Raw genomic sequence first — 23,114 nt, 5'->3', positions numbered from 1 at the left:
GGGGGGGGGGGGGGGGGGGGGGTCAGCAGCAGGGAGAACCTTAGGCAAACACCCGTAGCACTTCCACAGCCAAGCCTTTTATTTTTTCTACTCAAACCTCCTTTCAAATGGATACATTTCGTTAAGACATCAGCCCTGGATCTTATTCTGGAATTTCTTACTCTGTCAAATAGAAAAGACATGGAACTGAGAGCAATCATGAAAAGGATGAGCACACGTGCAAATAATGCAAGGCAATGGTGAGACTACACAGAAAAGGATCAGACCTCAACAAGCTTATGTGCCGAACTCCAGACAACAGGAAGGAACTGGCAAAAGCCAGGAGACTCCAAATGTTATACAGTTCTTTACTAGAAAGGCAGGATTTCCCAGCTGTAAGACCTGGGCTCATCCGTAAGGTTTAGTTTGGGTTTGAGAAGAATCATTTTCAAAAGCCGAGGACTTGCAACTGTCTAGACAGGAAGTGATTAAAACACAAGCAAATATTCCGACCGAGTCATGCACGAGGGAGGGAGGCGTATTAGGGACATTAAGGAAGTGGTGAGGGGAGAGCCAACTGTACAGGCAGAAGGGTTTTTTAACGATAAAGGAAATGGTTCAGAATCAAACACCAGGAAGTGAGTGTAGACTAATTCTCATCGGCCAGATAATGAACACGAACACACACACACACACACACACACACACACACGAGATTTAAATCTCTCTACAGCTCTCCGAGATAGGTCTGATCCCCTGTAGACGTGAGGAAGGATCCGAGGGTGAACAACGCAAGATCACCCTGGTGGTAGGAAAGCCAGAACTCCCAGCTCTTTCCACTAGACCACCATGTCATCCAAAAAAGACCTCTCAGTGTGGAAGACTGGATAAAAAAACGGGACATGCAGAAGGAACAGGACTCCTACCAAACCAAACCCAAGCTATTCACCTGCGTGCCGGGGAAAACATAATACCAGCCCTGCAAGGGCAGGATGGTAGGTTGGAACAGTTTAGAGTCCTGAATTCCTGAGACTGTGAAGGAAATAGCAGAGAAGAGAAAATGCAAGTAGTCTGATTTGAATTGTTGGGACAAATATGAATGTCTAACTAGGAAGCTTCTCACCTGAAAAGGGGGACAGACAGCCTGATCCACTTGCCAGGAAACAGAACCCATGTTATCAAGGGCAAACAGAAGTTACATTTGCCAAAAGAAAGATGGTTGCTAGAATCAAGATAGAGAAGATCAAGGGAAAACTCTGGGACAGTCTTGTTTGTTTGTTTTAATGTTTTTATTTTATTTTATTTTTTTTGAGAGAGAGAGCAAGACAAAGCGTGAGCAGGGGAGGGGCAGAGAGAGAGGGGGACCCAGAATCCGAAGCAGGCTCCAGGCTCTGAGCAGTCTGCACAGAACCCGACGAGGGGCTCAAACTCAAAAACCCCAAGATCATGACATGAGCTGAAGTCGGATGCTTAACTGACTGAGCCGCCCAGGCGCCCCTGGGACAGCCTTGAATGGAAAAATATTTCCCCTGGAAAGCTGGTGCCAATCTGAGCTCACTGTTGGGAAAATGCATGCCTTTCTGCACCCTTCATCCCACGTGGACTCAGGAGCCAAGGGGCTGGAGGGTGAGAGAAGGGCAGAGACAAAAGTGGGAAGAAGGTGGAGGAATGATTCCAACCAGGGCCAAAGGGCAGATCGTGACCTCTTGCTTTTTAATTCTTTTAGCTGCTGAAAAAAATCCAGCTCTACCCAGAAACGGAATGAGACCCACTATAAAGCTTGTCAGAACATAATTTCTCTTGGGGTAACTGCTGTAGGGCTGAGAATTTACTTATGTTTTCTAAATTGGGAGCATGTGAGGCTGTCCTGTCCCCTGACTTCCCAAGACACATTCTCACAGGAGCACGGGCCCTCCTTTGTAGCCTCTACCAGAGTTAGCATTTTATATGTATTTGTGTAATTCTCTTAGAATGCCTTTGGATGGGGACTTAGGAGGGGTGAAGGGGACAGAGAACATATTACTTTGCTCACTATTGTATCCCTAGTACCTAGTACATGGTAGAGCCTCAATATTTAATGGTTAATAAACACAATTCTTACAGGAACATACAAATTATAGGGGGGTTCTCCTTTAAGAACACTTCAGTCATGTAGGGCACCTGGGTGGCTCAGTCAGTTGAGGTTCTGACTTCGGCTCAGGTCACGATCTCACAGTTTGTGGGTTCAGGCCCCGCATCAGCCTCTGTGCNTGATGGCTACACTTACAGCGAGCAGAGCGTTAAGCTTTTTAAAACACTATGTTGCAAACCTGACACTAATGTAACATTGTGTGTCAACTATGCCTCATGAAACATAGTAACTCCTAGATGAGCCAGTAAAAACAAATAAATAAGACTGTCTAGAATCACCACTTTTGTTCACATAAAGAAAAACCCTGACGCACAGGAAGCTGAATACTCCTATAAGGTGGGGGGAAACGAGCAAAGATGGGAAATAAAAAGAGGAGAGACCTGGAGGGTCAATCCAGGGAGTCCAGCATCTGAGTAACTGGCATTTCCGAAAGAGCAAAGCGGGGGAACAAGGAGGGGACACTGTGAGCAAGAAGCAGCTGCTCGTCTGGTGGATCCAGGAAGGAAGTGTGCTGGCATGGCAGGTGCTCATAGGAAGAATAGAAACCAGGTGGTAGACTCTGTGGGTGATGGGTGGTCCTGGACGGGGCCAAACCACTTTGGGTGAAGTTAGGACTAAAATCAGATTGGCATCAGACCACTGCTCGGTGACAATGGGTGCCAGGAGATAGGACAGCAATGCCTTCAAAGTCCTAAATGAAAATTCCTTCCTAGAAGTCTATAAAAAAAGGGCAAACTGCAAATGAACATTTTCGGTAAGAGCTTGGAAAATTCACCTCCCACGCGTCCTTTCTAAGAAAGCTACTTGAGGATATAGTCCAGTAACACGAGGGAGTAAACCAAGGAAGAGGGAGCTATGGACCCACAAAACCATGCCCTGACCCAGGAAAGCAGTGACGCCCGTGACCACACTGTGCGGAAGACCTAGGGAACCGCCAGTCAGACTGGACAGTCTCCAAGATGGGGACACAAGGGGGAAGCGGGTAGGGGGGGTGACAAAAGATCAAGCTTAATGGGACAAAGACAAGACGAAGTCTGGTTTTGAAAAAAAGAAGACAAGGATGAAGAAATTCTTGGAAAATTAAAATTTGTTCTAAAGGCAAAAATTCTAGAATACCACTCAACCCCTCAAGCGAACAGTATTTACACTGGCATAATAACCTACACAATACTGATTTTCAAATTAAAAACATTTTTTGTAATGTTTATATTTTTTGAAACAGAATGCAAGCAGGGGAGGGCCAGAGAGAAAGAGGGAGACACAGAATCTGAAGCAGACTCCGGGCTGAGCCGTCAGCACAGAGCCCAACGAGGGGCTCAAACCCACGAAATCGTGACCTGAGCCGAAGTCAGACACTTAACTGACTGAGCCACCCAGGAACCCCAACAATGTACTGATTTTCAACACAAAAATACTAGGTAGGTGAGCATGGGGACCTACTTAATTTTGGATACAGAACAGACTATAAATCTCCAACCCTGGATGATAGAACAAAGAAGGTAAAGGCAGAAGGTCTCCTGAAGGGGAAGTCAGGAGTATTTATACCCTTTTTGCTTATGAATAAAGAGGTCAAGAGATAATGTCTCCAGTTGACAAACCAAAAAATAATGGTGAAAACACATTATGTCAAGTTACCAAAACAATGACGTTGCTGGACTAGGAAGTGAGAGTATTAAATTAGATCCAGTCTATCTGTGTCTGTGACCATAAATCCTGAAGTCAGCAAATTATGTCTGAACTTGATCAGTTTAGTGACATAAAGTCACCCATCAGAAGAAACCATTAAAAGAGCAATAAGGCAGTTGTCTCAAAGGTGAAAAGAGGCAGGACAGGAAATAGCAGCTTTTAATTCTTCTACTTTTAAGGTCATTGGCATGAAAGATCTTGACCAGCATTTCACTTTGCAAAACTTCTTTGACACAAATGCAATGTACATGCCTTTCTCCCGCCCCGAAAGTCCTCTACTGAGAAAAATAAGGCTGTCTCCCTCCCAGACTCATTTCAGGAGCAGGTCTTTCATGTCTCAGGTTCAGAGCTGCCAGATGAAGCAGTGGGGGGGGGGAATTAAAAGTTTAAACCTATCTTTCTACGAAGTAATGGAGGAGATGTGTGTTCCAGTGGTTCTGGGGACGTGCTCGTGGAGCCCTGACAAACCCTTACCCCCAGAAGCACTGAATCCCACACGGAGACCTGAGCAGCACAAAGCAGGGCTGACCAAGCGCCTCACCTGGCCACTCCGCCATAATCCAAACCTTCCTCTCCCCGGAACTTGACCATCAGTCGCTTTTTCAGATCCTTCGGCCGCATCTTCATGATCTGGCGATAAGACTCCTGCGCAGCAAAGAAGGACAGAGTCCGTGACAAGAATGGGTCACGTTCTTACTGTACTATAGAGACGCAAGGTTGTCAGTAATGGAGCCTGAATCAGAGTAAATAGTCATTTAAATCCAAGTGTGATCTGATTCCGAGTCAGAATGTTGATCCAATGTCCAGTGTCTGGTATGGGCTGGCCCCTGTCACCTGATCTCCCAGGGTGTCCCTCAGGAATAACAAGGAGCTTGTACCGGGAAACATCGCAACAAGGGAAATGTGTACCCCATTTTTGGCACAATCACTAAAGACCTACGGACAGACATCCTCACCAGCGTCCGTTTTCTCTAGAAAAATTGATTTTAATGCGGCCATACTAAGAACGACTTCTGGGGGCGCCTGGGTGGCTCAGTCAGTTAAGCATCTGACTTTGGCTCAGGTCATGATCTTGTGGTTCGTGGGTTTGAGCCCTGCGTCGGGCTCTGTGCTGACAACTCGGAGCCTGGAGCCTGCTTTGGATTCTGTGTCTCCCTCTCTCTCTCCCCCTCCCCATTCATGCTCTGTCTCTCATAATAAATAATGTTAAAAAAAAAAAAAAAGAACGACTTCTGTATTGTAACTGAAAGGAACATACGTCAGTGGAGAATATGAATATTAAAAGAATTCTGAGCCTGTTTCTGTATCTGAGGTGAAAAATCACATGNGCCTACAGCCTGCTTCAGATTCTGTGTCTCCCTCTCTCTCTGCCCCTCCCCACTCGCACACTGTCTCTCTGTCTCTCAAAAATAAATTAAAATGTTTAAAAATTTTTTTTAATAAATAAAGTAAGACCTACAGGAGCTTACCCAAAATACAGAACACAGGCGGCCAGCCTGACCTTCAGCATTTTGAGTAGAACTAGCTAAACGTTTGTAGATTCTCTCAGTGACAAGGCACTTAAGACTCTCCCCATGCTTTCAACTGAATGTAATTCAAGCTTTACCATCCCAAGAGGGAAAGGGGATGCTGAGTGGAAATGATCTAGCAGCAAAATGTCAATTATTCAGCTCTTTTCTCTCCCTGCTCAACCGCCATTCCAGCCACGCCATCCATTCACCCAACCGCTGGCTGTGCACGAGCATCGAGCATGGCCCTGGGTGCTTCCTCAGCACCCTTCACTGTGAAGACAGCACTGGGCTCCCTACAGCCATGGTCCTCACGCTCCGTGGTCAGTTCTCACCCAGTGTCTTTTGATCACTTCTGCCCGTGATTCCACAAAGGCAGGCAGGATACGACGGCCCAAATATCACTGAGATTTTACCTTCCAATCGCATACCTTGAGAAAAGGGCCCTATCTATAAGAGGGTCCTGCCTGTTTAGTGGCCTTGATCCCACAGGGGAGCTGTATGAAAGACAACCCTTTTTTAGGAACGATCTGATCTTCCCATTTCCAGAAAACATAATAAAGTGACCAAATGGCCACGAAGCTTCTCTGAGGAGGCAATGCCATTAGGTGAAACAGCAAGAGCAGAAGGAGCAATTGGTTCTGAAGAAACCATGCAGATTGCAGGAATACACCATCTGCACAGAGCGGGTAAGAGGACTTACAGTATTATTTAGTAATAGTTTCTGTATAAATCTCTATAGTTTCATTTCAGAAGCTCTCTAGCTTTTAAGCTACTACCACAGGAGGATATACAGTGTGTCTCTCTATACAGCCATTGGTCCTGATAAACCCTTGCAATTCGCTGGGTAATAAAATCGGTACCTGAAACACCAAACAGAAAGAACTCACTGTCTGTTAACAGGGTTTAACAGTCTATGCTTCACTGCCGGTCACACCAAATTCCATACCTCAAATATTTCTTCTCTGGACACTTCGATGCGGCAATGACCAGCTTGGGGTTGCTGAAGCGAAAGCTCGTGTCTGAGGACCTTCAGCTTCTGGACTAAATCCCTTTCATATCTCTGGGCTGGAAGCTCCTCGTCTTCCACAGAGCCCTCACTGGGTAATGGCAGCGGCTGGCTGGGCTCCTTTAGTTGGCACTGGTGACTTGAGAAAAACAGAAACATCAAGGTCACTCCAAAAGTAGTGGCCAAGGGAGCCACAAGCAATACCCCTGCTGCTGAGGGACTGAGAAGCGAGTTCATTACACAGAACTCCAAGAAGAGATATTCCCTCTGCTGACATAACCATGTATGAAGATACGTAAACGCTGATAGTGGCCACCACGGGCCTAAATACAGAGGTCTAAATATGGCCTCGATCAAGAAGATACCCGTTCCAAACAATTGCTTATCCCATAGCTCATCACTGCTGTAAATAAAATCAGAAATTGCTATCCTTTATCACGCATCTAGTATGTATCAGAGAGACTGACCAACACATTATTAGATGCACCTTGGTAGTCAGAATTCAATGGAGCTGGCGTGAAAACTTTCATGAGCAGATTATCATACAGGGAGCAGCATGTACAAGAGCAAACAAGGCAAGTGCAATCTAATGGGAACCATTCCTCATTTTCACGACCAAGAGATTTCTGAGCCTACTCATAAAACTCCAGTAAAATCAAGGCCTAGGACTAGTAGAGGGATGAAGTGGCATTTGTCTTGTCCAAGTTCTGCCACTAAGGTCAGCTGTCAATGAGAAAAGCCACATGGTGCTCCTACGTTCTTGAGAACACAATAAACCCGGACACTGAATGTGGGATCCAAGAGAACTCCCAGTTCCGAGTTGTCCAGGAAGGACGGGCACAGGAAAAGGCTCCAGCAAGTAGCATTATGGACTGTGGCAGCCCATCCAGATGGTGACAAGCAGACACTAAGGAAGAGCCTCGTTTCACTGGCCCTCGCACCAAGGGCCAACGCTCCCTCAGCTGCATGAGGAAGCTTCGAGAGTGGAGCTGTACTGCCTAACGTTGCCATCTCAGTGACTTTCATTTAGGCTGCAAGCAAGAAAAAATGGTAACAATACAGTTTCAGAACTGCTCACAACTGGGGCACCTGAGTGGCTCAGTTGGTTGAGCATCTGACTTTGGCTCAGGTCCTGATCTCATGGTTCGTGAGTTCAAGCCCTATGGCAGGCTCTGGGCTGACAGCTCAGAGCCTGCAGCCTGCATCAGATTCTGTGTCTCCCTCTCTCTCCCCCGCCCCAAATCGTGCTCGCTCGTTCTCTTTCTCTCTCAAAAATAAACATTAAGAAAAATTAAACAAAAAACAACTGCTCACAGTGACCACCAGACATTTACCGTATTTTGCTTACACCTAACCTCCACTAACAAACAGCGCAGTCAATAAATTAAGAGAAATATTAGTAGAAAACAATCAATTACAGATGTAAGAAGTCAACCAAGATTCTGTAAAAGTCTTACTTCATGATGTGATGTAACCTTGGGTCTGTAAACTGGGTTGTTCGGTTATTATGATCTACAAAATATATTCTCCCAGAGACTGTACTTCTGACTTCCCAGCCTGGTGGCAGCGGTCCGAGCTCATCACAGTTCACGCTGTTAAGGTCTCTGCCGAAACCGAAGAGAATAGACAGGTTGTCCATCTGAGCGTGGAGGCATGAGACCAAAATGTCAGCGAGAGGAACCACAGGAGGCCCTGATCAACACGGCCACGTCCCATTCTGCCAAGAGGGACAGTCACGGTGCGACTTACGCCAAACTCCCACTGAGTCCAGGTCTCCAGGCTGCAAGTGGCAGCGAAACCCGACAGATAAAAATGGAGCTTTAGGAGCCTGTGACCCTGATGGGGAACATGGTTCATTGTCCACCCGGGGAGCAGCGTTGCTTACTGGAAAGAAGGCCAAGTAACAGGTTGTTGTGAGAAAACCATCTGATTTACAAGTTAAATTAAATGCTCAAGGTCACAAAGGTGGCTTCACTGAAAGGCTCCCAGAAGCACAAGCTCAAGGGGATATACTGACACGCCTTCAAAATCTCACAGTTCATAACAGAGGCACCGGCAAGCGGCACTCTTGGGCTTTCCCTGGCTTTGATACATGCCTGTCTCTGATTCTAAACTCTCAGTGAATGATTTCAGTACAATCTGGCCACATGGGAACACAACATTACTGGCCAAATCGCTTGTCTAATTAGCACAAAGCCTGACGTTTCTTACGGCGGGTACTAGAGACACCTCATTCATTTGCAGGTTAATATTTCCATTCTAATTATAGACACTGAATCTTGGAAAGTCAGCGACAGGAAGCTCATTCTCAGATGAAACAAATGATGAATAGAAAGGACATGAGCATTACTAGAAATGTTATTAGGTAGTAATGCTGTTCTGAAACAGAACAAAACAAAATTTGGAAAGGAAAGCAAAACGAAGAAAAAAAAAAAGAAACTTAACTCCATTATAGGGTGGGGAGGGGGCGGGGGTCTCTCTGACCTGGGCTCAGATGTATGGCCTTGTAGAAGGAATTCGTATAGAAAAGCTTCATCTCCCCCAGGAATGGTCCCCAAGGGACTGAGGCAAGAGGGACAGTAAAGTAGAAGAGAGAAAGGGTAATAGAGTTTTTATATTTCCTTTGTTAACTTTTTAATTATGGAAAATTTTAAGCATACAAAAAAGTAGAGAGAGACCACTAGCAAATAAGCAACGTTGACAATTATCACCTCATTGTCCCCCGACTGCAGACCTAATCCTTCCTTCACTCCCCCGCCCCAGTTATTTGAAGCAAATCCCAGACATGCTATCATTTTGTCCATTGATATTTTTAGTGTAAAATGGGAACAGCACACCTTGAAGGGCTTATTGGCTTTTCAAGTGAGGGCACGTTTGATTTCATCCAGGGAAAGGGTCTTTTTCGGTGGCATGATCTGATTTCAGGCTGGCTTTCTAAAGAACCCACGGAGGTGGGGGGGTACAGCAGCTGCCCACTGACCTCGTGGAGTCTGAAGGGGGCAGCAGAGAGCCTGAGTCCAACACCCTGGGGCTCCTTCTTCAAGCCCAAGGGGTCTCCCTATCATCGAGGGCAGGGGTGGGGGAAGAAGTGCTGATGGAAGGGCGCTGACTGTGCACATCGTAGAAAACGTACCTTGGTATCCTGGGGTCGTGCCACGTGCTCACTCCAGTCTGTGTGTGCAAAAAGTAAACTTGCCCCTGCACTGTTGTCCTTTGTTCTGCACAAGAAATCGGAGGGTGCAGTTAGTTCAACTCCATTCCAAGGAGAGTTTTCAACGAATCCTCGTAAGCACAGAGTCTAAGCTTCCTTTCCAAATTCTTTAAAATCATGGAGGAAAGGGCAGTGGGTAGCTTCCTCCTGACCTCCTCACTTGACAAATACCTGGGCGGCTCTCACTTCTTCCTGCTCACACCTGTGGAGGTGGTGATCTCCTTACTCGGCCACACCCCAGGAGTCCCTGGATGGGTATCCAGCTTGGTACTGACCTCACCTTGACCCTTGTCACATCCGTCCGCTCTCACTTGTGCTATTCTCTTCACATCTAAATTATATTCCTCCCTCACTGGGTTCTCCTCTCTGCGGTGATGATGATCCCTTCCTTCTTTCCCTTGTACCCGACACCGAGCTTCCCACATTCAAGTCACAGAATGCTCCATCCACCCTCATCCAGCCCACACATCATCTTGGATTTTTCTTGGTATTCATTTGCCTAAAATTTTCACACGATTGCTAAACTGGGAGATTGGAGCGATTGCTGACAAATTCATGATGCACAAGATTTATCACCACCTTTTTTACTTGGCTTTATTCTGACACGACCATCGCATGGCCCCACTCTGCAAACGTCCACAGTTATGGCATGTACGGCATGTACGAGTTACTAAAAAAGGCTTAAGAAATGCGACCCTGCCGCTCACACTCGGGGGTGGCCGGGTGGGTTCTCTCACCATAGCCTTCGGGCAGTTCTGGTGACTGGTGGCCGTGGGGACGATTCTGAGGCGTCTGTAGTGACCCCCGGACCTCAGGATTTCGAAGTCGCTGCGCCTGGAGCCTTTGATCTTGACTCGGGGACTCCACAAACCTGCAGTCCCCTCCCCCCGCCGCAGCACCAGTACTGTCTGTGTAAGGGGCTGGCTCCTCCATGAAGCAGCTGAGCGGCCTTCCAGGTCCTGAGTCTTCATACACGGTTCTAGAAAGGAGAGCGGCACAGCATGCATGGAACACTGGCCTGATGCAAGGGCCAAAACCCACACCTGTTTACTGTGCTTCTCTTGAACACCCAAGTGCCCAGTTGTATGAGATTCCTTCTGTCCCATCTAAACTGAAGGGTAGACTTTTTCATGAGGAACAAGCAGCCGGAGGGAACCATGCATAAAGTGCCACAGAGGCCACATGGGCATTTCATCCTCAGGGAGAGCTGAATGATCCCAAAACCCAACCTTGCCCTGTAAGGAGCTCGTGAAATGATTTTTCATTTTTTGTGCTTTAAAAGCAATTCCACACGGGTGCCAAGTGACTCAGTTGGTTAAGCGTCCAATTTCACCTCAGGTCACGATCTCACAGTTTGTGAGTTCGAGCCCCATGCCAGGCTCTGTGCTGAGAGCTCAGAGCCTGGAGCCTGCTTCAGATTCTGTCTCCCTCTCTCTGCCCCTCCCCCATTTGCCGTGTCTCTGTCTCTTTCTCCCAAAAAGAAACATTTAAAAAAATATATATACATATATACATAATCAAATCCATACTCCACTTTCCTTGTTACTCTATAGTAGAACTTCTGGTTACATAAATACTGCAGTGACTTTAAGCGTTCTCTAACATAAATCTTTACCTCCTAAACTTTTCTGAAGACAATTCACCTTAAAGGCTATTTTCTGAAGACAATTCAACCTAAAGCCTATTTTCCCTCATTAGCATTTTTTTTAAAAAAACATTGCAGATTGAAAACTTTCAAATATATACACAAACTGGGAGACTATCTCAGCGCCCCTCCCCCAGCTCGTCACCCAGCTACAACAATGGGCATCTCACAGCTACTCCTCCAATCTCTCCCCTCCACCGGGTTATTCTGAAACCAATCCCCAAGTGTTTCCATTTCACCCTCAAATCTTTCAGCATATATCTCGAGAAGACAAGGACTTCTTCCATAATCGCAACTAAAAAAAAGTACACTAACCTTTTAAATATCACCAAATACTAGTGTCCAAATTTCCCCAGTCAATGGTCTCATTACTCAGGAGTAACAAGGTCCCCAACATGCATTTAGTAGGTATGTCTCTTAACTCTCTTTTATTATCAATTTGTAGATTCTCTTCCTCTTTATTTATTTGTCTCCCAACGTAGTAATTGTTGAAGAGTTGTCTGCTACACTTTCCAGAGCGCCCCCTTCTGGATGCTGCTTAGCGCCCAGCAGCACACTGCTCCGTCCTCTTTCCAAGAGGTGTGTTAACATCAGATTAACTCCCTTTTGTCCTGTTTTAGCAACTATTAATGGTTACTGCCCAGTACCATTAAGGCACTGGGGATCACAAAACTGATAGAGACCAATCAGCTTTTAAGGTTTTGTGTGTGTGTGTGTGTGTGTGTGTGTGTGTGTGTCTTAGGATTTTTCCACTGAGTGACATTATAAACTCAAGAATTTTAACGTATTTGTTTTGTTTCAATCCATTACAGTTATAATTCTTTTTTAAAATTTTTAATGTTTATTTAGAGACAGAGAGAGACAGATGCAGCAAGTGGGAGAGGAGCAGAGGGACAGGAAGAGGGAGAATCCCAAGTAGGCTCCGCACCGTCAGCACAGAGCCCAACACAGGGTTCAATCTCACAGAACCTGATCATGACCTGACTCGAAAATCAAGGGTCAGATGCTTAACCGGCTGAGGCACCCGGACGCCCCTATGGTTATAATTCTTACTGATGCTCAAACTCCCATCTTTGGCCAGTACAAACCTCTTTAAATTGGATCCTGAGTCTTATGGGCACAACTCCANACCCCTCCCCCCAGTTTTATCCCCAAAAGTCCCTTCCTGCATCTCAAACATTCAGCACAAAGGTGTGAAGGCTACTTTTATAGGGAGCGAGAGCCCAAGGCAGCAGAGAAGTCAGCAGGCATCACCATGGGGATACGTACCCTTCATTCTCTAACAGTCCTCTGCAGTCTACCACAGACCCTCCAGTGCCTATTCTGTCTCGTGTCTGTAAACTGACTAAAACAGAAAAGAACGTCTTGCGTTAAAATCCAGTGGCATTCCATACAATTGTAATACAGTGAGCCATTGCGAATGTGTAGCTTACATACGATATTACTATACAAAGCGAGGCACATGTATATACGTAAACACATCTAGTCCTGTGCTTTCATGCCTGAAGCGTTTACTCCATTAGCTGTACACCACTGCGTGCTGCTTGGAACATTCCTTGTGAATGTGGAGAAGGAGGTGCTGCATTTTCACGCTCTCCATAAAAATAACAAATTCCCGGCATTCACTTCCTCTAAGTTACCTCATTTTTTAAGAAGCTCTTGACTCGTGTTTAATAAGGACACAGAAAGCACTTGCGGTATCTGCAAAGTCTAGATGAATTTAAGTATTTGTTCTCTATGCCTACTGTGAACAACAAAGACGATTACAGAGTTGCTTCTAATTCCTCGTTCTGTCCCTGGCACATCCCTCCACAGAGAAAAAGAAGTGGCAACCAGGAAAGCATTAAGTGAGAACTTTCTCATTATGATAGTTTTCAGGATGCATATCCACTGTTGATTTATTTCGGGTCAAATCTACTGAAGACAATACCGAAAAGATTTGGGGTCATGACTCACTCTGGTATGCTGCTAAAATACTAGGTTTTCTCTGATTCCTTGCAATGCACACAGGCAACATTTGAATTACCCTTAAATGCTGATAAAATGGGGTGGATGACAAAACAAGCTGCTTAGCAGATAAATCCCTTCCAACGGAATACCTCCAGTCAACACTTGTAACACTAGCACATTTGATTCTTTTTATCCTAAAGAATTCAGTCCTGACTCTATAAAATCCTATCACATGGAAGTCTTCAGATGTCGTCTTTGCCTTTTATGCATAGTACACGTCTTCCTGAAGAAACTATTTCTCAACTCTGGTATACGTGGCCACCATTCTTGTCACGTACACTTGGTTAAGACCATGACACATTAATTGTCCATTAGTGTGGTGATTAAAATTATATTTTAAATTATAACCCGACATCTTTTTGTAGCCTCGTCATTTTAACTCAACTTGGAATGAGAGGATGAAGAGAATTCGATAAAATAATAAAACCACACAAGATGAAAGTTTTTAGCGCTGAAAAGATGGCCCCGGATGCGGCTGGTCCTTTGAAAATATGGCACCACGGTCAGTGCCCCAGTGCGCTTTCTCGGTGATGGAGAGCTGAATGTTAAATTTTGAAAAAGCATCTCTTTATACAGATGAGAAAGTTCTTACCCACTATTTGGCCACGAACTGCATCAGTATCTGAGGGAGTTAGTTTGCATAGATCCAAACGCTGGTCTGCAAACAAATAATTCAGAACTTAACCCAGGGAAATGTTAACTAGGGAGGAGGGCAGGAATTCTGTACTTGGTATTCAAAAGTAAAACAAAAACAAAAACAAAAAAACGAAAAGATGTCTCATAACCCTTCTTCAGTTGTACTGAGAGGCAGAAAAGCATTTTGGTTCTTACATCCAGTATCTTTTAATCTGCTGATGGCATTGGAAAGCAGCCGCACGCAGCCCAGGAAGCCAGCCCCCTGCTTCTTGTGAATCTTCTTGTGGTTCCACACGCTGATGGTTATGGAATCCATTTTCCCAACATATCTGAAAACACACAAACTCCTTCTCAACTGCCTTTCTGAATTATGAGAGCCTGCTGAGATTGCATCTGCTTGACTTCTTAGTACAAAAGAATCCTTTTAAAATGATGTTGGCTCTATTCCCCACACATAACAGGTGCTCAATAAATACACATCTGCTAACTTCAACGGGCTGCGGAAAGGCCGAAAGCGAGCTATGCAAGGAGCAAATGTACATAACTACGTCATCTTATAACAGAGACTCGCTATACTTTCATAGTTCCAAAGGACGATGACATGATTCATAAATTCTCACCAATTAGGCTTCATGTAGAATACCAGTCTGCAACACGGGCCTACTTATAAACCCACAGATGCACCCAAAGCACATTAAAGAGTGCTTTATACCCCCACCTACTCTCCGTGCAAATCAACCAAGGAGGGCAGTTTTCGGGAAAAGGAGCAACACCATTTCCCAAGCCACTTAGGACTCCTGAGTGTAACTAAAAGTGAGTCTTGGAATCCAGTTACAAAATTTTGTATTAATATAAAACCAATAATCACTCAGAGTTCCTTTGATGAACATTTCTTAGAAGGGACATGAAAACATAGGTGTATCTAAAATCATGGTTTTCAAAGTGCGGTCTGTCTTAGGAATGAATGTCATATCCATTCAATCATACCACGCTGTATTTTCTACAACAAACTCTATTTTTTCTTGTAGAAAACAGAGATCTTACTAAAAAGAAAATGTTTAAATCAATAGAGATATATACAATATGTTTTTGCATAATAAATATGTAAAATAATGATTCATTTTTAAAAATATTTTATTTTTAAGTAATCTCTACACCCAAAATGTGGCTCGAATTCACAACCCTGAGATCAGGAGTTCCATGCTCCACCAACTGAGCCAGCGAGGTGCCCCAATAATAGTGCATTTTTAAAGTAAAACTCTATAACCAGCTTTAGAGGTTCACTGGAAGAAAGAAAAAACAAAACAGGATTAAAGGACCTGAACCACAGCCCTTTTTCTCTCCTGTCAGCATGGCCAAGAGATGGCAAAGTTTGAAAACCACAGTACGGAAGCAAACCATAAAACTCTATGAACATGTGAAATGCAAGACATTCCAAGTATACAGATCCTAAAACTAGGCACTATGTATTCATTTGGTTATCAATGAGAAGTTAGTAATCATTTTTATTTTTATTTTATTATTAAATGCTTCTCTTAAAAGCTAGATTTCCTGCGCCCCCCCTAATAGCTTACAGAATATTCAACTCACAGATCATAGTGCTGGTTCCATTTTGGGTCCAATGTGTTTTTCACAGTGTCCGTTGAGTGGCACTGCCCAGATCCGTCCACCACAATCTTTGCAAAGGGGTCAGGGAGTCCTAAAGGAGAGGGGACAGCCACACTGGAATGAGACTACACATCCATCCATGTGACACAGAACACAGTCTTACAGGCTACAGAGTGCTTTGAGATCATCTACTTTGGTGAAGAACATTACCCTAGTGGCACTCTGTTCTCTAACTGAGGGTTAGTTTGATTAGGGAAATAAGTTACTTCTATTTAGTTTTCTAAGAAAGGCATCCCAGTCTGACATCACTCTGAGATTTTTAGAGGCTAGAAAACTACAAAAAAAATCAGCTTAAATTCAGAATTTCATCTCTGATGATCACCAAGTGGGCTAATTAAATGGAAGAAAAGGGGTCTATAATTCATTATATTTATATTTATGCTTCCTAAAAAACAATACCGAGAAATCTTGTTTACTGGTCTTTGTCTATTTCATCTACCAATGCAAGGATTCACCAAGTCTTAATTAGGTTGGTTTCTAAATGCTGGTGTATGAATCACACAGATTTATAGGATCAGAGAGGTGGCAATTTACGGGTTTTAGAGACACCCCTGATGGGGACCACTACTGCGGAGGTTCCTCGCTCTTTGAGTAAATAAAAAATAAAGCCTGTGAGCCTAAGTTTCTTCACCTTTAAAGTGCGAACACCACCACTTAAGAAGTCAGTGGCGTCCTTGTAAGGATCAGAAAGAGTGAAGAATCTCACGCTGCAGGCACCTACTTGATAGCAGGCAAATTTCTGCAGTTAAGGGTGATTTCTTCCTTTGGAAAAAGATCCTCTCTTTGTTTTTTACACTTCCTTTAAATATGAGGCTTTTAAAATGTGATTTCATTTCTAAAATTTGACTAACAATTTGACTCAAACCCAGCTCTTTTACAGAAAAATGTCTCATGTGTATTTGAGCGGAGAACACTTCATCCAGCAGAAAGCAACAGATTCAGGGCTGGGAAGACAGAGAAGACAGGGTGCGGCCGGAACAGGGAATGAAACAGACAGTTTTTCTTGCGTGAGTTATAAACGCTATGCCTGGAACGTGAAGCCTCCACATTGTTGTCAACTTGGAAATGAAGTCTGTCAAACCATGGGTCCATTCAGTAAAAGGCAGAACTCTTAGGGGAATATGTAAGTTCAAATTGCAAAAATATGTGAAGAATATTAATACTGTAAGAGAGCAAAAGCGGGTGTGTACTTACTGAAGAAGTCTTTCTTTGCAAGGTTCTTGGCACATAACACTGAAAACAAACAGAAATGCTAGGGTTAGCATTTATGGAGAAGATTTTCATCACAGCCAGTTGCTATGGACTGGATTGTGTTAGACCCGCCCCTTGGCCCTCAATTCATGTGTCGAAGCCCTAACCCCGATGTGATGACATTTGGAAGGGGCCTTTATAGGAGGTGCTTACATTTAGATGGGGTCATCAGGGTGGGGTCCTCATGGTGGGATTAGTGCCCTTATAAGAAGAGACCATAGAAGTTGCTCTTGGTCAGTTCCCCATGTGAGGGCGCAGCAAGATGGCTGTCTATATGCCAGAAGTGGGCCCTCACCAAGAACCAAATCTGCCAGCGCCTTGATCTTGGGCTTTTCCAGCCTCCAGAATGGTGAGAAATAAAAGTTAAGTCATCTAGTCTATGGTATATTGTTATGTCGGCACAAACAATTGAGACGTTAAGTCTATATTTGCAACAAATTTTTTCTAAAAATTATCTTTGCCAATGATGTTTTTCAAGTTTAGTAGCACATTACACACATACACACACACACACACACACAAAACCTGACAAGCAACTAAAAAGTATTTTCTCCTCAAAATGGGAATCAGCTATAACAAATACAAAATGTTTTTTTACTTTTTCTTTCCTTTGTTTATCTTGAGAGAGAGAGCAGAAGAGGGGCAGAGAGAGGGAGACAGAATCTGAAGCAGGCTCCAGGCTCCAAGCTGTCAGCACAGAGCCCAACATGGGGCTCAAACTCATGAGCCATGAGATCATGACCTGAGCTGGAGTCGGCCACTTAACTGACTGACATGATTAAAACTACCATATCAAGGGAAAATAAACCAATGTCACATTTAGAGCGCTTCACAAATTTTGCCAGTTTTCAAGAATATGGTATTTTTTTTTACATTTTTAATGTTTATTTACTTTTGAGAGAGAGAGAGAGAGAGAGAGACAAAGCCCAAGTGGCGTAGGGGCAGAGAGAGAGAGAGAGACACAGAATCCAAAGCAGGCTCCAGGCTCCAAACTGTTAGCACAGAGCCTGATGTGGGGCTCCTACTCACAAACCGTGAGATCATGACCTGAGCTGAAGTCAGACACTTGACCAACTGAGCCACCCAGGCACCCCAGGAATATAGTGTTTTATTATAAACATTTTAATAAAATATATTCATGATATATTGCTCTGAAAACTTTTAGTATATTTTTTGTATAACAGCATTATCAGATATTACTAATACAGTATACAGTTCATCTGTTTAAAGTGTGTGATTCAGTGGTTTTTAGTATATTCAAAGGGCCATAGGGTTGTACAACCATCACCATCAATTTTACTTTATTTTTTTTAAGTTTATTTATTTTGGGAGAGAGAGAGCACAAGAGTGACAGTGAGCAGGGGAGGGATGGAGGGAGAGGGAGAGAATCGCAAGCAGGCTCCATGCTGTCAGTGCAGAGCCCGAAGCGGGGCTCGATCTCACGAACCGTGAGATCGTGAGCTGAGCCGAAATGAAGAGTCAGATACTTAACCGAGCCACCCAGGCTCCCCATCACCATCAATTTTAGAACATTTTCATTATCCCTCCAAAAGGAGATCCCACACTCATTAGCAATTACTCATTTGACCTCAACTCCCTCTACCCCACTTCTAGGCAACCGCTTATCTACTTTATGTCTCTGTGGTCGTGCCTATCCTGGTCAGTTCATAGAAACAGAACACAGTATGTGGTATTTCGTGACTGGCTTTGTCCACGAAGCAGGTTTTTAACATTCACCCGTGCTGTAGCATGAATCAGTGATACTCCATTGTACAGACATTTCCTTTATCCATTTATCAGCTGATAGACATTTGGGTCGTTTCCAATTCAGGGCCACTATGAATAATGCCATAAAAGTTGTTGTGAAGACATAGAGTTTTATTTCTCTTGTTGGGAACCTATGAGTCGTTACATTGCACATTTCGAGGACGTGCCAGACTGTTTTCCACAGCATCTGCACTATTTCATCTTCCCACTAGCAGTGTCTGAGGGCTCCGGTTTCGCCACGCCCTCTCTAATACTTATTGTCTGTCTCTGTGGCTTTTCATCTCTGTGCTTTTCATTTGCATTTCTCTGATGACTAATGACTTTGAACATCTTTTCATGTGCTTACTGGCTACTGGTATATCTTCTCTGGAGAAATTTCTATTTTAAAATGTTTTTGCCCATTCTTTAATTGGGTTATTTGCCCTTTTATGGAAGAATTCTTCATTCTAAATATGTAGATATCTACAGACAAGGTATCCTTATCAGATATAGGATTTGCAAATATTGTCTCATTCTGCGGGCTTTCATTTTCTTGGTGGTGTTCTTTGAAGCAACAAAGATTTCAATTTTCAGAAAGTCCAACGTATCTATTTTCATTGGTTGCTTGTGCTTTTGGGGTCATGTTTAAGAAGGCCTTGCCTTAAAATGTTTTATTAGTTTATTTATTTTGAGAGAGACAGAGACAGCACAAGTGGGGTAGGGACGGAAAGAGAGAATCCCAAGGAGGTTCTGTGCTGCCAGCACAAGGCCTGACTTGGGGCTCGAATTCACGAAACCACAAGATCATGACCTGAGCCGAAACCAAGAGTTGGACGCTTAACTGACTAAGCCACCCAGGCGCCCCTTTACACTTTCAATTCTTTTTTTTTTTTTAAATGTTTATTTATTTTTGAGAGAGACAGAGTATGAACGGGGGAGGGGCATAGAGAGAGAAGCAGGCTCCAGGCTCCAAGCTGTCAGCACAGAGCCCGATGTGGGGCTTGAACCCACAAACCCCGAGATCACGACCCAAGCCAAAGTCGGAAGCTTAACCAACTGAGCCACCCAGGCGCCCCTACACTTTCAATTCTTAACTAGACATTTGGCCTATGATCTATTTTGGGTTCATTTTTGTGGATTGTGAAGAAGAGGTCCAACTTCATTCCCTGGCAGGCGGCTATCCAGTTATACGAATGCCATTGGTTGAAAAGAAGAATATTCTTTCCCCACTGACATGTCTGGGCCCTTGCTGAAAATTAACTCCCCGTAAATGTGAGAGCTGATTTGTGGTCCTTTGATTCTAGTCCATTGATCTACATGTCTCTCCTCATACCATGACCACACTGTCTTGATTACTGTCTTAGTCTTTCAGGCTATATAGCAAAACACTACAGATTAGGGAGCTTATAAAAAACAAACATTTACTTCTCACAGTTCTGAAAGTCTGAGATCAGGCTGACAGCATGGTTTGGTGAGGGTTCTCTTCCAGGATGCAGACTTCTTGTATATCCTCAGCAGAAGGGGCAACGGATCTCTCTGGAATCTCTATTATAAGGCAGTAATCCTATTCTTTGAGTTTCCACCCCCATGATTTAAGTACCTCCCAAAGGCTCCACCTGCTAACACTGTCACCTTTGGCAGGTAGGGGAACACAAACATTCAGACTCAAAAACTACCACCGCTTTATAGTAAGTTTTGAAATTAGGAAACATGAGTCTTCCAATTTCATTCTTTTTCAAGATTGTTCTGGCTACTCTGGATCGCCTAAATTGTCATGAATTTTAGGATCATACCATCTGCAGATACAGCTTTACTTCTTCCTTTCCAATATGAATGCCTTTTCTTTATTTTTCATGCCTAACTGCCCAGTACTTCCAATACAATACTGAAGAGAAGGGGTGGACATCCTTTTTCTTGGTCCTTACCATAAGGGGAAAGCATTTCAGACTTCCAACCATTGAATACGATGTTAGCTGTGGGGTCTTCGTAGATGCCCATACTTAGTTGGGGAAATTTCCCTCTGTTCCTAGTTTGTTGAGTGTTTTTATCATGAAGCACTGTCAGCTTTTGTCAAATACTTTTTCTGCATCTACTAAAGATGATCATTTAGTGTTTGTCCTGTATCTGTAGCTATGAGGTAGTACATTAATTGATTTTTCAGATGGTATGCCAACCCTGCATTCTGACATAAATTCCACTTGGTTATGGTGCATCATCCTTTTCATGTGCTGCTGTATTCAGTTTGCTAGGAATTTAGCAACATTTTTTGGTCTTATATTCATAATATATATTGGTCTACAGATTTCCTTTCCTTTCCTTTTTTGTATCAGGGTGAGAGGTGACCTCTTTTGTTCTTTCTCTTTAAGTTGGTGAAGAATTAGCATTCATTTTTCTTTCTTTTTTAAAAGAACACCCTTTTTAATGTTTATTTTTAAGAGAGTGCATGTGCCTGCACAAATGGGGGAGGGGCAGAGAGAGGGGAGGACAGAAGATCTGAAGCAGGCTCTGGACTGACAGTAGAGAGCCCAACGTGGGACTAGAACCCGTGAACCACGAGATTATGACATGAGCCGAAGTCAGATGCCCAACCAGTAGAGCCAGCCAGATGCCCTGGTATTCATATTTAGTAGAATTTGCCAGTAAGCCATCTAAGCCTGGCTTTTCCTTATAGAAAAATGTTTTCAATTACTTATCCAGTCTCTTTACTTTTTATGTTATCTATTCAGATTTTTCATTTCTTCTTAAATCAGCTTTGGTAGTTTGTGTCTTTCTAGAAATTTGTCAGTTTTACACAGGTTATCAGTTTGTTGGCATACAGTTGTTTACAGCATTCCCTAATAATCCTTCATTTTATTTCTATATAGTCAGTAGTAATATTTTTTCAATACTATCTTTATGCCCTTCCTTCCCAATGGAAATACACACACACACACACACACACACACATACACTTTCTCTCTTTTTAGCCTTTTCTGTTGATAGACCATAATTTATTATAGCTCCTGCTGCTGTTTTGTTTCTGTAATTACAAAAATAATACTTGTAAAAAATGAAAACTTTGAAATGTGAGTAGAAAATGCATGTCCCTGAAATCTCATCATTATTCTTTGCTTAGGATTCTCCTGGCTAGTTACTCATGCTTATCATTCCCATTACTTTTAGGATCATTTTGAGCAAGTTCAAAAAAAATAAATTACTTCATGAATAAATTTGAGGGGAATCTATCTCTTTATCATACTAAGTACTCCTCCTATTCTTGAAGGTGGTACATTGATCCATTTATTACAATCTTCTTTAACACTCTTAAGTGATGTTTTAAAGTATGTCATAAAAGTTTTCCAAATTTCTAATTGCATTTACACTGACCTGTCTTTTTGTTACTATTGTGAATGGGAGTGTTCCTTTCACTGAATTTTCTAATTGTTCTTTGAATATAGGAAAGCTATTAATTTTCTTCCATTAATTTAACATCCATTAATTTCAACTCTCTTTAAATGCACTTGTGATGTTTTGTTTCCTTCAACTTCTCTTTTCTTTCCCACAGTTTGAAAGTCTCAAAGGCTCTCGCATCAAATTAAAATGTCCAAAATTGAAGTTGAAATCTTCTCATTCCACCTAAAAACCTGGTCCTCTCCTAGGATCCATTACTTCAGAGACGGTCAGCTACACCCATCAGCTGCACAAACCAGAAATGTATGTGTCATGCTTTTACTTCTCAGTCTCTCTCTAACGTCTTGACTCCTCACCACCTCTACCCTTGTTCAACTCCCCAACATCGGCCATCACCAAGGACTCTTCAAAATTTAAATCTCTGGTTTCTTTCCTTTTTAAAAATTCCACACTGGCTTCCCATTGCAAAATTCCATCTGTCATGCTCTGACCCCGACCTACATCACCTTTCCAGCCTCAAACATTATCCACCAGCTTCAGGCCCTAGTGTTCCTAAGGTGCTGGTGCTGAGCTGCTTCTGAATGGAAGAATTCTGCTCACATCTCAAAAAGATGAATCTTTGCTCATATTTACAAGACTAGCGATGCTTTAATTTAAGGCTCATTCCAGCGGGATTTGATTATATCATGAAGTGGTGAAGGTCTCAGTAGTGTCAGCAAAGATAATCTTGCCTCAATTTTGTGCAAAGATCATTTAAGGCCATCTTGAATCTAGTTTGGTTAATGGAATAAGATTTCTCCTACTAGAATAATTTGTGATCTTGTCCACTCTAGGAGATAAAATGATAAAATGTAATTTATCACAGCATAAAACTGCAGTCTATCAAGACACCAATTCTGCATGAGGCTCTAAGGATACAATGATGAACAGAAAAAGGAAGCTTGTTTCTCTTAGCGTATACCATTGCATGGTGGCTTCAACTCCCAACCCCTGGGCACCCCTCTACTTTGGACATATCTTGTCTCTTACATCCCATAATTTCCTAATCACATACCAGAACTTCCTAATGTTGGGGATAAGAGCAAATTACATAATGTTCACTTCACATCAGGAAATACATGGAAGTGTTAACTTGAGGTATATTCAATTAGTAAGGTACTTCACTAGGACCCTGACAAAGGCAATTTCCCCAAAACACTCGTGGTTTCACCCACCCCAGGATGAGCAGCTGTGGCACAAATTAG

At 43.2% G+C, this 23,114-nt stretch overlaps 1 protein-coding gene across 1 annotated transcript in view; it reads right to left on the bottom strand.

Annotated features, from left to right (window-relative positions):
* SMURF1 (SMAD specific E3 ubiquitin protein ligase 1) overlaps window positions 1-20,478 on the bottom strand; it is a 32,577-nt gene extending 12,099 nt beyond the window's left edge. Inside the window, exons 1-11 of the mRNA XM_077758828.1 lie at window positions 20,406-20,478; window positions 16,678-16,716; window positions 15,406-15,514; window positions 14,011-14,144; window positions 13,772-13,837; window positions 12,439-12,514; window positions 10,262-10,503; window positions 9,447-9,531; window positions 7,771-7,917; window positions 6,254-6,452; window positions 4,338-4,441 (exon numbers count right to left, since the gene is read on the bottom strand). Coding sequence (XP_077614954.1) covers window positions 4,338-4,441; window positions 6,254-6,452; window positions 7,771-7,917; window positions 9,447-9,531; window positions 10,262-10,503; window positions 12,439-12,514; window positions 13,772-13,837; window positions 14,011-14,144; window positions 15,406-15,514; window positions 16,678-16,716; window positions 20,406-20,478 — 1,274 coding nt within the window. The remainder of the gene's footprint in view (window positions 1-4,337; window positions 4,442-6,253; window positions 6,453-7,770; window positions 7,918-9,446; window positions 9,532-10,261; window positions 10,504-12,438; window positions 12,515-13,771; window positions 13,838-14,010; window positions 14,145-15,405; window positions 15,515-16,677; window positions 16,717-20,405) is intronic.
* Window positions 20,479-23,114: the final 2,636 nt, after the last annotated feature.

Source organism: Crocuta crocuta, unplaced genomic scaffold (genome assembly GCF_008692635.1).
Source record: "Crocuta crocuta isolate KB4526 unplaced genomic scaffold, BGI_CrCroc_1.0 scaffold273, whole genome shotgun sequence".
NCBI lineage: Eukaryota > Metazoa > Chordata > Mammalia > Carnivora > Hyaenidae > Crocuta > Crocuta crocuta.
This window is presented reverse-complemented; position numbering and strand designations above follow the sequence as displayed.